Source organism: Megascapheus bottae, chromosome X (genome assembly GCF_031878675.1).
Source record: "Megascapheus bottae isolate mThoBot1 chromosome X, mThoBot2.hap1, whole genome shotgun sequence".
Taxonomy (NCBI): domain Eukaryota; kingdom Metazoa; phylum Chordata; class Mammalia; order Rodentia; family Geomyidae; genus Megascapheus; species Megascapheus bottae.
This window is the reverse complement of record NC_143547.1, coordinates 6,571,329-6,586,159: the sequence shown is the minus strand read 5'-3', so window position 1 is coordinate 6,586,159 and position 14,831 is coordinate 6,571,329. Positions and strand designations below refer to the sequence as shown.

General features: G+C 38.2%; 1 protein-coding gene across 4 annotated transcripts in view; it reads right to left on the bottom strand.

Annotated features, from left to right (window-relative positions):
* Cdkl5 (cyclin dependent kinase like 5) overlaps positions 1-14,831 on the bottom strand; it is a 169,987-nt gene that overhangs the window by 97,643 nt on the left and 57,513 nt on the right. For all 4 annotated transcript variants that reach the window (XM_090326930.1, XM_090326931.1, XM_090326933.1 and 1 more), the window contains exon 3: positions 13,320-13,354. In XM_090326930.1, the coding sequence (XP_090183056.1) occupies positions 13,320-13,354 (35 nt within the window). The remainder of the gene's footprint in view (positions 1-13,319; positions 13,355-14,831) is intronic.

The following is a 14,831-nucleotide window of genomic DNA, read 5'->3' as shown; positions in this document are numbered from 1 at the left end:
GTCCCTGAGCTCTTCAGCTCAAGGCTACTGCCCTACCCTTGAGCCAAGCCCCACTTCCCATTGTTTTCTAGAGGTTAATTGGAGATAAAGAGTCTCAAGTTCTTTTGTGTCTGGGCTGGCTTTGAACCTTGATCCTCAGATCTCAGCCTCCTGAGTAGCCAGGATTAAAGGTCTGAGCCACCTCCTGGCAAGGTATTCATTTTAAACTGAAAATATTAAGAGAAAAACATTTAGTATAAACATGGTAAAACTTTGCCAACTAAAAGCAATCTTAAATATCATATAGCTAATTTGCTTCTTGGCTTAATGGCTGTTTCTCACAGGAGATTCAGTAAGAAAAATAATGCTTAAAATGAACCCTAAGGAAAAGGAAAGATTAACACAATTTATATTTCAATCTCCTGCAGTTGGTTAAAACTGTTAACCACAGATAAGAACTGAATTTTCCTTTCCCAAAGCAAATTGTAGCAAGCAATCAAAATAAGTTTTAAAGCACATGCAGTACCTTTTTAGTTGCTTAAATAACACATTTCAGCTAAACTGTCTTATATATCAGAGATTCTGAAACTAATCCTGGTAAGCTAAAGTAATCAAGATCTATAGTGCCGGGGCCAACCGGCAGCAAACCAGGGTTCGCAGATTGGGGTTCCTGAAATCGGGGGCAAGGACTAGCAAGAAATAGAAGAGAGACAGACACACCGGGTCCGGGATGTCCGCAGTCCAGGTAAAGACTGCTGAGACTGCCGCGTTTATTTTCCACTCCCGCTTCTTCCCTCCTCCAGACCCCGGGAACCTCCAGGTGTTACATTCATATGGTAATTCTCAGGTCATTTACATAGAATAGGGCCAGAAAGCAATAAGACAATAAAGCCATCGTCTGATGCAAGTCAAGGTACAGTTTGATTCCACTCTGGCTCCCAACATATAGTTTCTAGTTAATACATTTAAAGTTAATTGAAAATAAGCTATGTTGGTAGCACAAGACTTCCACATTTACTTTTACTAGTTTTCCCCCATTTAAACAGTGTTTAGTCTCTAGAGATTTTGAAGTGCCTTAGAAATCGAGAGGACGGGAATAAGATGGTAGATTAGAAGCGTCTTCCACTTTAACACCATGAATGAGAAGAATCAAATGACACAGAAGATACTAGATTTTGGAAAAAGAAAGAAAGAAAGTGGAAACCCCTAAGGGAAGTAACTGGGAGACAGAGAACTATACAAATAAACTCAGCAGAAGAAAAGCAGCAAGGTGCAGAAGGAAACCGACTCCAATACAAGGTAAAACCCGTAATAGTTCCAGCAACAGACTAATTAAAATTTCTGGAGAAGTCATACAACCTAGGAGCCTTAACTCCAGAGTACAGAGATTTGAGGAGCACAGTGCCTACTCTACTTATAGAGACTGAGTCTTTCCAGGGGCATTGGGAATAAGAAGCAATCATGGCTCAAGGAGTCACAAGACACCTTGCAATAGAATGAGTTCAAAGCTGGGAGCCAGCCCAGACAGAAAATTCTCCGTGATACTCTCATCTCCAATTAACCACTCCAAAACCAGAAGTGGCAAGCCTGACAAGGTGGCTCGCACCTATAACCCTCGCTACTCAGGAGGCTGAGAGCTGAGGATCGTGGTTCAAAGCCAGCCCGAGCACTAAAGTCCATGAGACTCATCTCCAATTAAACACCAGAAAATCAGAAGTGGTGCTGTGGCTCCAGGGGTAGGGTGGCAGCCTTGAGCTGACGAGCTCAGGCACAGCGCCCAGACCCAAAGTTCAAGCCCCACGACCAACCAAAAACAAAACAAAAAACAAAAGTGGCGCTATGGCTCAAAGTGGTAGAGCACTGGCCTTAAGTACAAAGAGGCTTAAGGACAGTGCCGAGGCCCTGAGTTCAAACCTCACAATTAAAAAAAAAAAAGAATTAGAGCTAAAGTCATTCGTAAGAGGTGGTTGAGGAGAGGGAAGAGGCTGCATCAAGGCTCCATATACAAGTTTAAACTGCAGGAAATGACATTGCCAGCTTGGACACAGAAGTGGAAGCTTGAGATGCCTGGCGGTACCATGTGACAGAGGCTTAAACTCCCTGCCAAATCACATAGCACAGGCACTGGTACAGTGGCCATTGCATTCACCTACAAAGGAGTACAACTATGCGAGGACACACATACCTCTACCACTGGTACCCAGGTTGCTTTTTCTTTGTGTGTATCTGATAAAGATCACTTAAATTTTTGTTTTACTTTTAAATAAAGGTCGGTTTCTCCCTCCTATTCATTTTTTCTTTTGGTCCAGTGTGGGGCTTGAACTCATGACCTGGGGGCTGTCTGTTCCCAAGCCGCTTTGTGCTCAAGGCCAGCACTCTACCACTTGAGCCATAGTGTCACTTCCAGTTTTCTGGTGGTTAATTGGAGATAAGAGTCTCGTGGACTTTAGTGCACAGGCTGGCTTTGAACCGTGATCCTCAAAATCTCAGCCTCCTGAGTAATTAGGATTATAAGCATGAGTCACTGGCACCTGGCTTCCAGTATTTAATTTTACATCATTATCTGTCCCCTTTCTATTGCCTTTCCCCATTTATATTTTCCACCTATATACAAGTAGAACTGGTCACTTGCTCATTCTTTCTTCTACCACATTACTCTATCCTTGATCCTTCTTCCTTACCTACAGTTTTATCTAATAACTAGATTGCCTGAACATCACTTGTTTCATTGACTTTGTTTTGAACAATAGCTTTGTTTTATTTTTCTGTATGTGTTACCCAATTCTCTTCATTTTTCCTTTTCCTCTCCCTAGCCCAGTACAAGGTTAACTGGACTTCTACTTATATCTGCCTACCTTCTCACTAATTTTTCTATTACATGTAACTCCCATGCTTTCTTTTTTATATAACCAAATACCTAGCGTTATTTACTAGTATTATCTCCCTCCTATTGCCTCTCTGGTTAACTAAGATCTTCCTAGTTCATGAAAATAGATCTTTGTTTCTGTTTTCATCTAAAGACATTGAAAAACTGGTGATGACACAAGGTTGTCGTTTATCAGTTGCAATATCTTATAGCCAAGTTTCCTCACCCTGGATGGAGAATAATTCCACACAGTATCTCCAACCTAGTAACAAGAAAATATGGCACAACTCAGCCATTACCCAGTCTTAAGTAATCTTTGAGAAATCACCGAAAGGACACAGGAGATAACAGTCTCTACCAAAACTTAACCTCAGAAATTGAACTATTTCTTCAAAAACAAATGAGGTAAATTAATGAATAAAGAAAAAAATCAAAACTACTTTAACAAGGTTATATAGAAGGTATTAAAAAAAACAGGACTATGAAGGCAAAACAGAAAAACAACAGATTATAATTCTAGTTAATTTAGGGCAAAGTTATTGGTAATTTTCAAGAACTGAATGAAGTTCTTAACTTTTCAAATATCTTGTCCTGAAAAGTTCTTAGTAAGCACATGAAAATTCAGAGATCCAAGATTCAAAGAGATGAAAATAACAGGATGAGTCATCTTAGCTAAGCAAATGGTTCACAGGAAAGTTTAAAACCTCTTGCAGAACATTATTTTTAAACTGGACAAGATATCTCTAATTTTAAAATATAAACGTAGGACTTCCAGTTTCAGCTCCAACACATGCAATGCTTATATATTATCATTCTATCCTTACAACATGAAACCCCCCCCCAACAAATTGAAAATCATCAACTTTTCTTATCTCCAGAAATCTATAGATGGGCAAATACAGAAAAGCACACACATCTATGATCAGCTTACCTGGAGTAGAAGGCACTGGAATAACACATGAGTAAGAAAACTTTCTGAATACAAATGCCTGGGAATAAACCTTACATGGCCCTCCCCATTCTTGCAGCTTTCCATTCAAGAATTTCATTAGGTTCTAATTGTGAAGCTCTAAAAAGAAAAGTTCTCCCATTTTAGGCAAGAGAGAAAAGGCAACAATTTTGAAATATGCCCAGGGGTAAGATACAATAATAATGTCTCCTTTTGCATAGGAGGAGAACACTAACCATTTTTGAAATGCACCTAAGGGAAACTTAACATTTTGAAATAAGTTTAGAATGTTCTTTGTAACAAAGGCCAACACATCAAGAGAAGAATTATCAGAGCCTTCTATGTTCCAATTAATCAGCTACATGCCCTTAAGTCTCCTTTCATTTAAAAGCAGAAAAGAGGAGAAGCCCTCAGAAATACTTCTGAAGGATATAGCTAAGGCCCCAGGGCCAACAAAAGACTGAGATTGCGGAACACTTTCTCTTCCTCATACTCTGCAACTATCTCAATAGGGTTCCAGTGCAGTAAAAATGGATCACAATAGAAAGAGAAGACATAGACTCTTTAAAAAGGAGTTCTTGGGAGTCAGGTACTAGTGGCTCACACCAAAATTCTTAGCTTCTCCAGAAGCTGAGATCTGAGGATCATGGTTCAAAGCCAGACCAGTCAGAAAAGCCTGTGAGACTCCAATTAACCACCAAAAAGGCTGGAAGGAAAAGCTATGAATCAAGTGACAGAGTGCTATCCTTGTTCAAAAAACAAAAACAAAAAACAAAACCCAGACCCTCAGTTAAAGTGCATGGGCCAGCACAAAAACAAAACAAAAGACAAAAAGGAGTTCTTAGGGAAATCCAAATATAACACAGGTAGAAGAAGGAAACAAAAACCAAGGTAGCGTACGTACTCAATTTCAGATGCTTGTAAAACTATTACCTGTACCAAACATTAAAAGTGACTCAGGGCTGGGAGTTTGACCTAGTGGTAGAATGCTTGCCTAGCATGCACGAAGACCGGGGTTCGATTCCTCAGTACCACATATATAGAAAAAGCCAGAAATGGTGCTGAGGCTCAAGTGGTAGAGCTCTAGCCTTGACAAAGCCCAAGGATAGTGCTCAGGCCCTGAGTTCAAGCCCCAGGACTGGAAAAAAAATGACTCAGGCCGGGTGCTTAGCCTAGTGCCTGTCTAGCATGCATGAACACCCCAGGTTCTTATTCATCAGTACCACATACATAGAAAAAGCAAGAGGTGATACTGTGGCTCAAGTGGTAAAGCTCTAGCCTTGAGAAAGCCCAAGGACAGTGCTCAGGTCCTGAGCTTAAATCCCAGGACTGGCAAAAAAACAAACAAACAAAAAAAAACCTCAACTCCTGGCTAACTTTCCACTTCACTTAACTTCATACTAATAGGTGAATTACTTTAATTCCTATTACCCAATATATCATATCCAGCTTAAAAAATATATAAGGTTTGCAAGTTTGGCAACAGTGGCTCATGTCTATAATTCTAGCTTCTCAGGAGCTGAGATCCAGGGCATCTCTGTTGGATGTCAGACAAGGCAGAAATGTCTATCTCCAAAATAACAAGCAAAAATGGCTGAAGATGTGACTCAAGTGGCAGAGTACCAGCCAAGCAAGTCAAGTAAACTCTGACCCCCATCAAAAACAAGCATGTAAAGCCAAATTTAGTGGCTCACACCTGTAATCCTAACTACTCAGGAGGCTGAGATATGAGGATCAAAGTTTAAAACCAGCCCAGGCACAAAAGGACCTGAGACTCTTATCTCCAATTAACTTCTATAAAAACGGGGGCTCAAGAGTAGGGTGGTAGCCTTGAGCTGAAGAGCTCAGGGACAGTGCCCAGGCCGAGTTCAAGCCCTATGACCCACCAAAAAAAAAAAAAGTGAAGAAAATTTCAGAAAGCAGAAGATAACATCCAAGAATTATGGAAGAAATTATTTTAAATATTACTGAAGTTCAACATATGCATCACTGGATTATCAGAAGGAGAAGTGTTTAAAACTCCTTAGGTAATGAATATAGTATTTGCCAGGCACCATGGCTCACGCCTGTAATCCTAGCTACACACAAAGCTGAGATCAAGGACTTCATCCCTTCATAGAAACAATAAGTGAGTTCTCCAAAAGTCTAAGAATCAACTTTTCCAGAACTCAGCCATCAGGAAAAGGATTAAAGGAGGCAGCTGCTTGTGATAAGCAAGTGCAATACATTTTAAACTGCCCACCGCCTTTCCCTACACAGTATATCTATGGCATATGTAGAGACCAGAAATAAAAGGCAATTTCCTCAACCTGACACAGGGATTTTGTTGTTGTTTTATTTGTTTGTTTATTTTAAAACTTACTTTGTAAAAAAGACTATGTTGGCCAGGCTAGTCTCAAATTCCTGGTTTCCAAGCGATCCTTCCATCTCAGCCTCTTGAATTGGGCATGACTAAAAGACATCTGCCATGCCCAGTTAAGGGCATTTTAAAACACCCACACCTAACATTATGCATGGTAACTAAAAGCCTTCTTCTAAACACTAGCAGCAAAACAAGAACACCTACTTTCTCCACTTCTATTCAACATTGTACCTGAAGTTCTAGCTGAAACAATTAGGCAAGACAAAAAAATAGTAATTTTCAGTGTAAGCCCTCTACTTTATTAACTTTAAGTCCTCAGACTCCAAGAGAAATGTGTTCACTAAGGCCTCTATGCTCTTTCCATCATATCCTCCTAGTTACAAATCTGTTTAACATCAATAATCAGCAAAATTTTCTCTGTAAAATGCAAGATAATAAATATTTTAGGCTTTGTAGGTCACACAGTCTCAGTTGCAAATATTCAGCTCTTTCACTATATCAACTCTATTGAAAAAGATAGAAAATATGCACATTAATGAGTGTGGCTGTATTATACTAGAAGTTTATTTGTAGAATATGATGCAGATCAGAGTTGGCTGGCTGGAGCTCATTTGCAAATGTAGATTTATATTGTCAGGGAAGGTTCTCTTGTCCATTCTATTATAATGGTATTAAAGGAAATGGACACATATCAAGGCTATGTGATCCCCAGACTCTGGCCATTTGGAAAAGGGTTCTATAAGCCCATCATTACTACAACAAGGATTCCTGGTGCCAATATCTCACACCTATAATCCTACCTATTGAGGAGGATGAGAGTTGAGGACCCTGGTTCAGAGTCAGCCCAGGCTAACAAATCCTCTAGGAAGATTTTATCACTCTGGACTCTACTAAAGTTGCTTACGCAACAATAAATATACTTTCAGCTGGCTCTGCAGGCTCACAGATACAATTCTAATTACTCTTCAGGCTTAGATTTGAGGATGGTTTTTCAAAGCCAGCTCACACAGAAAAGTTTGTGAGGCTCTTATCTGCAATTAACCAGAAAAAATGCTGGAACTCTACAGTGGCTCAAGAGGTAGAATCCTAGCCAAGAAAATACTAAGCAAGATTACTAGGTCCTGAGTTTAAGAACTTGTAACAAACAGTGCTTGCACAATGCTTGCTAAAACTAAACTTTATAGTGAGAGATTATAGAATTGTGCTAACAAGGTAATAAATATCCAAAAAGCCTTCATCTAGGAGGAAATACAATAAATACTTTATGGCCTAGTCCTCTCAATCTTAAATTCTCAATATTCAAAAGAAAAAGATGGCAAGTTCTAGATTTTCTCTTGCTACTCCTTCCTTAAGATCATGTGCTCAGGGCCAGGAGTTTGGCCTAGTGGTTAAAGTGCTTGCCTAGCATGCATGAAGACCCGGGTTCAATTCCTCGGTACCACATACGTAGAAAAAGAGCCAGAAGTGGTGCTGAGACTCAAGTGGTAGAGCTCTAGCCTTAGAAAGTCCAAGGACAGTGCTCAGGCCCTGAGCTCAAGCCCAGGACTGGCAAAAAATAAATAAAATTAAAATAAAATAAAATGGTATTTAAAAAAAAAAAAAAAAGATCATGTGCTCAGACATTCAATAGCCGATTCCAATTGAAGAGATGGTTAATAATTGTCCTACTTATATAAAATGGACCTGCTCACCTCTTAGTCATAGTCATCATCGTTATCATTATCATTGTCATCATCATCATCATGAAGTTTTCTATGAATTTTTTTTGTGTGTATGTGTGTGTGGGGTCATGGGGCTTGAATTTGGCCTGGGCGCTGTCCCTGAGCTCTTCAGATCAAGGCTACCACCCTACCCCTGGGCCTGGGCAGTGTCCCTGACCTCTTCAGCTCAAGGCTACTACCCTATCCTTGAGCCAAGCCCCACTTCCCATTTTCTAGAGGTTAACTGGAGGTAAGAGTCTCAGGTCCTTTTGTGCCCAGGCTGGCTTTGAACCGTGATCCTCAGATCTCAGCCTCCTGAGCAGCTAGGATTACAGGCATAAGCCAGTATGCCTGGCTTCCTATGGATTTTCATACTACTGATGAATACCATCTTTGAAAATCTTTCTTCCTTACTCTCAAAAGAGATGCTTAGCTCCCTTAGTCTCATCAATTTAAACACACCCTTCATTTTGCTCTGTACTCTTTCTTCCAAGGTTCATAACACTTCACAGTTCCACGTCATACTCAAGTTAGCTATTTCTGGAGGCAGAAGAATGCCTGGTTCCACCACTTAGCAGCCACATGATATTGGCCTTGTTATATAGCTGATCCATTAGTCATTTGTAAAATAAGGATTACGAGCAAGGTTGTTTGGACAATTACACCAATGACAAGTGTCTATTATTTGGCTAGTGAACAATATTAGAATCAAGTTTTTGTTATCGTGACATTTTTATTCTTTATTATAAAAGTTAATCTTATTATTTTTCCCACAAGTCTTTATATGCCCTTTGTAAGTTTTCTAGTTAGATAAACAATGCCAATATTTATCTATTTTATCACATGCAAATCCTTGGATCATTATGAATATTTCTGTAGGAATTAAGTTTCTGTTATTCTATGTGCTATATTTTCAGTTCTCTAGCTTAAGTTAGTGATACCATTTTTTAACATTACAGAATGCATTTATTTCCAGCCAATCTGGGTTGATTATGGGTTTGTACAATTAGCTACCTTAATAGCATGTCACCAACAGCTTCAAAACCAAAATTCTCACAAGTCAACCTCAGCCACAGGAAAGCAACCACGTGATCAGCACTTTTCTATTCTACACTCCGTGAGCAGACCCTAGAACCTCTCTGTACAAACGTCTCTTTCCTCAAGTTCTTACTGAAGCCCTTCTTCCTTTTTTTAAAGTTGTGCTTGCTAGACCACTGAATTGCCTCTGTAGCTCTAAATCTCCCCATTTGACCTCATTTAATTTTCCCTACAGTGTAAGCGTTACCTTTTTGGGTAAAGCTGAGCTTCTGCTCATAAATTTTTCTATAAATCATTCCAATCCTTTCATGTGCACTTCAAAATACACATGCAAGCCTGGTACCAGTGGCTTACACCTATAATCCTAGCTACTTCGAAGGCTGAGATCTGAGGATTGAGGTTCAAAATCAGCATGGGCAGAAAAGTCCATAAGACTCTTATCTCCAGTTAACCACTAGAACACCAGAAGTGGTGCTATAGCTCAAGCGGTAAGGTGGTAGCCTTGAGCTGAAGAGCTCAGGAACAGCCTCAGGCCCAGAGTTCCAGTGCCATACTGACAAAAAAAACTATACATGCAAATAAAAAAAAATCAACAATGTACATCTGTAAAGTAACACTCCAAACTAGAATATCTTCCAAATTCGAGTAGTCATATGGAGTCATAAATAGAAGCTTATTAATAATTACCAAGTTTTCAGATATGTCAATGTGTACATATAACAAAGCTTTTAAAGATTACAAGCTATGTTATACTTTTTCATCAGAATACCTCATATCTTGTTCAAAAATGACACAGAATATACATTTAAAAATTCGATTTCTAAACTCTTAACAATACAGATTAAAACAATGACTCCATACTCATTTATATACTCAATAAGCAAGTAACTATTCAATCTTATATACAGCCATACTTGCCTTTCAAAAAGATATCCAATCTATGCTTAAGTAACCAAACAGACCTCTGCCTAAGTAATCATACAGACATACACTCTTATAAATACTTCACTAAAATACTAAGGGCACTCAAAATATATTAGCATGGTTATCTTAAACATAATTGAGGCCGGGAGTTTGGCCTAGTGGTAAAGTGCTTGCCTAGCATGCAAGAAGACGCGGATTCAATTCCTCAGTACCACATACACAGAAAAAGCTGGAAATGGTGCTGTGGCTCAAATGGTAGAGCTCTAGGCTTAGGTCCTGAGGTCAAGCTCCAGGACTGGCAAAAAATACACACACACACACACACATATGTAACTGATATATACGATAGGCTGTAATTTTTAAATATAATATGAATTCTATTAGTGATTTGTTTATTTAATTTTATAGTATAAATCTTACCAGAACATCAAACTTTCTATTTTTGTCCAATAGGACATAGATTTGAAGTCCTGACTTTAGCTGAGAAAAGGATATATTATAACCAGTCTAATGACTAAACAGCTGCAGATTCTAAAAAGAGTTTTATAATATTTTGATTTAGGCACTCATCTGTGCTTTAAATTTCACATCATGTGGTATCTTTTAAGATTCATGAAAGGAAAAAGCAACAAAACAGAACGCGATATATAAGACTCTCATTTAGTGAAAGGCAGTAAAAAGTAAAAAAAAAAAAAAAAAAGAAATTTTGAGATGCAAGTTCATTTGCAGCAACTTCATAGTTTTGTTTTTTTGCTTGTTTGTTTCTTGCCAGTTCTGGGGCTTGTACTCAGGGGGCTGGGCACAATCTTTGAGCTTTCTGAAGGCTACCGCTCTACCACTCAAGCCATACCGCCACTTCTGGCTTTTTCTGTGTATTTGGTACCAAGTATTTGAACCTAGGACTTTGTGCCTGCTAGGCAAGCACTCTACCACTAGGCCATGCTCCTGGCACCATAGGTTATTTTGTCTGTCTGTTTATTTTTTTAAGTATCCATATCTATTCTTCTATCTCCTTAGATGGACTTTAAGCCAAATAAGGGCAAGAAAGCCATGGTTTATTCATTCTTGTAACTCTAAGTACCCTATATATAGATATTAGAAACCAGAACTGGTTTCCCAAGGACACAAACAGCCATTTTCCACTTTCCTTCAGGTCCATCTTGCAGGCACTAACAGGGTGCATTATGAGACCCACAGAAATCAATAAACAATTATATCTTCATGAACAAGTAAATGGAAAGATAAAAACAACATATTCAACTAATAAGTTTTAGTTTAACAAAGAAAGTAGACCTTAAGGGGCCGGGGGTTTGGCCTAGTGGTAGAGTGTTTGCCTAGCATGCATGAAGACCTGGATTTGATTCCTCAGTACTACATACATAGAAAAAAGCCAGAGTGGTGCTGAGGCTCAAGTGGTAGAGCTCTAGCCTTGAGAAAACCCAAGGACAGTGCTCAGGCCCTGAGGTCAAGCCCAGGACTGGCAAAAAAAAAAAAGAAAGTAGAACTTAAATGAGGTCAAAAAGTAGAGAAAACAGTTTCACAGGTCAAGGAATGATGACAAGGAGAAAAAAAAGAATATTTGCATTATATAAATCATATATTATATATGTGTGTATGTATGTGTAAACATATATATATGTGTATCTCAAAAATACATATGTTTAGAAAAGTCAATATTAAGAAGTTTCCGAGGGCTGGGATGTAGTTCAGTGGCAAAGTGCTTGCCTAGCAAGTGAAATGTCCTGGATTCGATCACCAGTACCAAAAAAGAAAAGGCAAAAAAAAAAAAAAAGTTTCCGGGGCCAAGAGTTTGAGATAGCACTCTACACTAGGCCAAGTTCCTGGCCCAGTAATAGTACTTTCCAATGAGGTATGTAAGGTAGTACTAAAGCCATTTTAATTATAGTCATTATTTAAAAATCTTAGTCATCTTTAATCTAGAACAAATAGTATTCAAGCAACTTTTGAAGGCTTACTGGCAAAGAGATCTTAAGATAACATATTAATGTAAAATAATTCAAATAGGGGCTGGGAGTTTGGCCTAGTGGTAGAGTGCTTGCCTAGCATGCACGAAGACCCGGGTTCAATTCCTTAGTACCACATACTTAGAAAAAGCCAGAAGTGGTGCTGAGGCTCAAGTAGTGGAGCTCTAGCCTTGAGAAAAATCCAAGGACAGTGCTCAGGCCCTGAGCTTAAGCCCAGGACCGGCAAAAAATAATAATAATAAAATATTCAATTTCAAGAAAAGTCACTGCACAGCTACTAGAGAAGCTAAGATTAGGAGGACAACAGTTGAAATTACCCAGGCAAAAAGTTTTCAAGACCCCCTTCTAAACTAATAGATGAGTGCAGTGATGGATGTCTGTCATCCAAGCTACACAGGAGAATTTCGGTTCCAAATCAGCTTGGGCAAAAAAGTGAAGAAGATGTCATCGTGATGCTAGAAGTTGGGCACAGTGGCGCATACCTGCTAGTCCTACCTATGGCAAGAAGAATAAAATAGTTAGATTGTGGTCCACATGTGTATACCCAGGGAAAAAGCAAGACTCTATCTCAAAATAACCAGTGCATAGAGTACCTGCCTAACAAACACAAGGCCCTGATCTCAAACCTCAGTACCACCAACAAGAAAGTGAAGTCACTACACTGAAGTTATCTAAAACAGCAAAACACATTAACTATCATGAATTCTTAAATCCAAAGGCAAGTAGCATTCATAAGAAAAAGCAAACATGAAAACTATGTCATATATACATATATTATTGGCAGATGATAAATTTAAGATTGTAAATGTTTTTAATTAAGTTGCTAATTTCCTCTTAAGACATGAATTGTCAGTATAACAATCAAATAAATCTTAAAACAAAATAAAATGAGGTCAAATAGTATTAGTCAGACTAGATATATCACAATTAAAAAAGTTAACCTGTTTGAAACTAATGCAGCTTAAACATATCCTGTCTTCTAAGTTAGTCTGTGAGTAAAACATGCTCACAATTGAGCAACAGCTATGGAAACTTTAAATAACTTCCCTGAATAATTTGTGATTATAACTATAGTCAGATAATCTATAATAAAATTCATTTTAGGCTGTTCAATGGTGATCAGCTATAGCCAATAGTCATAACTATACACTATTATCTTAAGTACCAGTTCACAATCAAACATCTTACTACCCTTTCAAAATACAGATTTAAAATCATTTAAGTTACTGAGTCTACATGAAAAAATACTGAACAAAACTTCTCATTCCCAAGTACTAGACCATAAAATAAATGCCATTACCTTACTTCCTTATTCCCATTTGATTATCTTTTTTCTCTTCCAATAAGGTAGCTTTTGACCTATATGTAAGTTGGCTGAAAAGACAGCTACTGACTAACATAGTTTCGCCTATCAATTCTACTTTACTGAGAGGCATCAATATAAACAAACAGTGCATTCATTGTAAAATAACAAATATATACCGATATTTTCTTTGTTAAAAAAACATGTACTTACCTTGTGTCTGCATTTAAGTACAACTCCATAGGCTCCTATAAGTAAAATAGAAGTAAATAATCAGGAATATGTATGAAAACCACAGTTCTTAGAGAAACAAAACTTCTGTTATAATTACATTGCTTATGAATGTATGTTAAAATAATGACACTTAAAATGATAATATTCGTAGAAGATAATGTAATAATTAGTTACAAATATAGTATGGATCACTTTTTTTCCCTAGTTGTGGGGCTTGAACTCAGGGCCTGAGCATTGACCTTGGGCATTTCTCAAGGCTAGCACTCTGCCACTTGAGACACTTTCAGATTTTTCTATGTATGTGGTACCGAGGAATGAACTCGGGTCTTCATGCATGCTAGGCAAGCACTCTACCACTAGGCCAAACTCCCAGCTGGATAACCTTTTTTATAAATAAGAAATATAGACAAGTCATTTCTTCCTATGTTGCCTTAAATGTCTCTTTTTTTAAAGGAAACTTCACAAGGCATTTTAAAATTTATGCTTAATATGTTTTATCAACAAGATTTTGTGAGTAAATAAAAAGTAACTCAAAAGAGTTCTATGGAACTTAAAACTTAAAGGGGAGTAACATCCCAACAGTAAGCTCAAGCACAGAGACAATCCAACTATACTATTTGTCCTAGGATTTGACTTAATCCTCATCTAGTATACTGGAATACCTTTCCTAACTAGAAAAATACAAAGGTTGGGGTTGGAAGTATAGATCAGTGGCTAGAGCTCTTGCGTAGCATATAAGTCCCTGGGTCCCATTCCACCAAGCATCCCCAAAACATATATGTACTGGTCTAAAACATTCAAATGAGTGTTTAGGATGAACAGTTTCTTTTTGTTATGAAGATTGAGTTTAAAGGCATAGACCAAGAACACACTATTTTTTTTTTTTGCTGTACCTTGACAATATCCATTTCTATCTTTTGAGTTACTTTATTTGTTGGCAACGAACTGACTATTTTAGAGGCAGAACACAGAGATAACCCCTTGTGGTTAAAGATGTGATAGGAAAACTTGAACTCAAGAAATCAAAACATAACGTAATATCTAATTCCAAAGCCTTAATAGACAGGCAACACCTGCATCCAACTATGAGAATGTGAAACATGTCTTCAACTGAGTACAGGGGAACTAAAAATCTCCCTCACTTTTATGAAAATAGATGAATCCTATTACCATAGTTAAGATGAAATCAGCAATGAGAATCATCCAAATTAATTCCACAATCACTAGGCAATCATCATCTAATTGCTACACAATTGCCTGTGTTAGTATTTTCTTTCTTTTGTCCGTCAGTCAGAGGGCTTGAACTCTGGGCCAGGGTGCTGTCCCTGAGCTCTTCAGCTCAATGCTATGTATGGCTCTACCCCAGGAGCCACAGCCCAACTTTCCGGGGTTCTAGTGATTAACTGGAGATAACAGTCTCCAGTTCTTCAGTGTTCCACCTGACTTTGAACCTTGATCCTCAAATCTCAGCCTCCTGAGTAGCTAGGATTA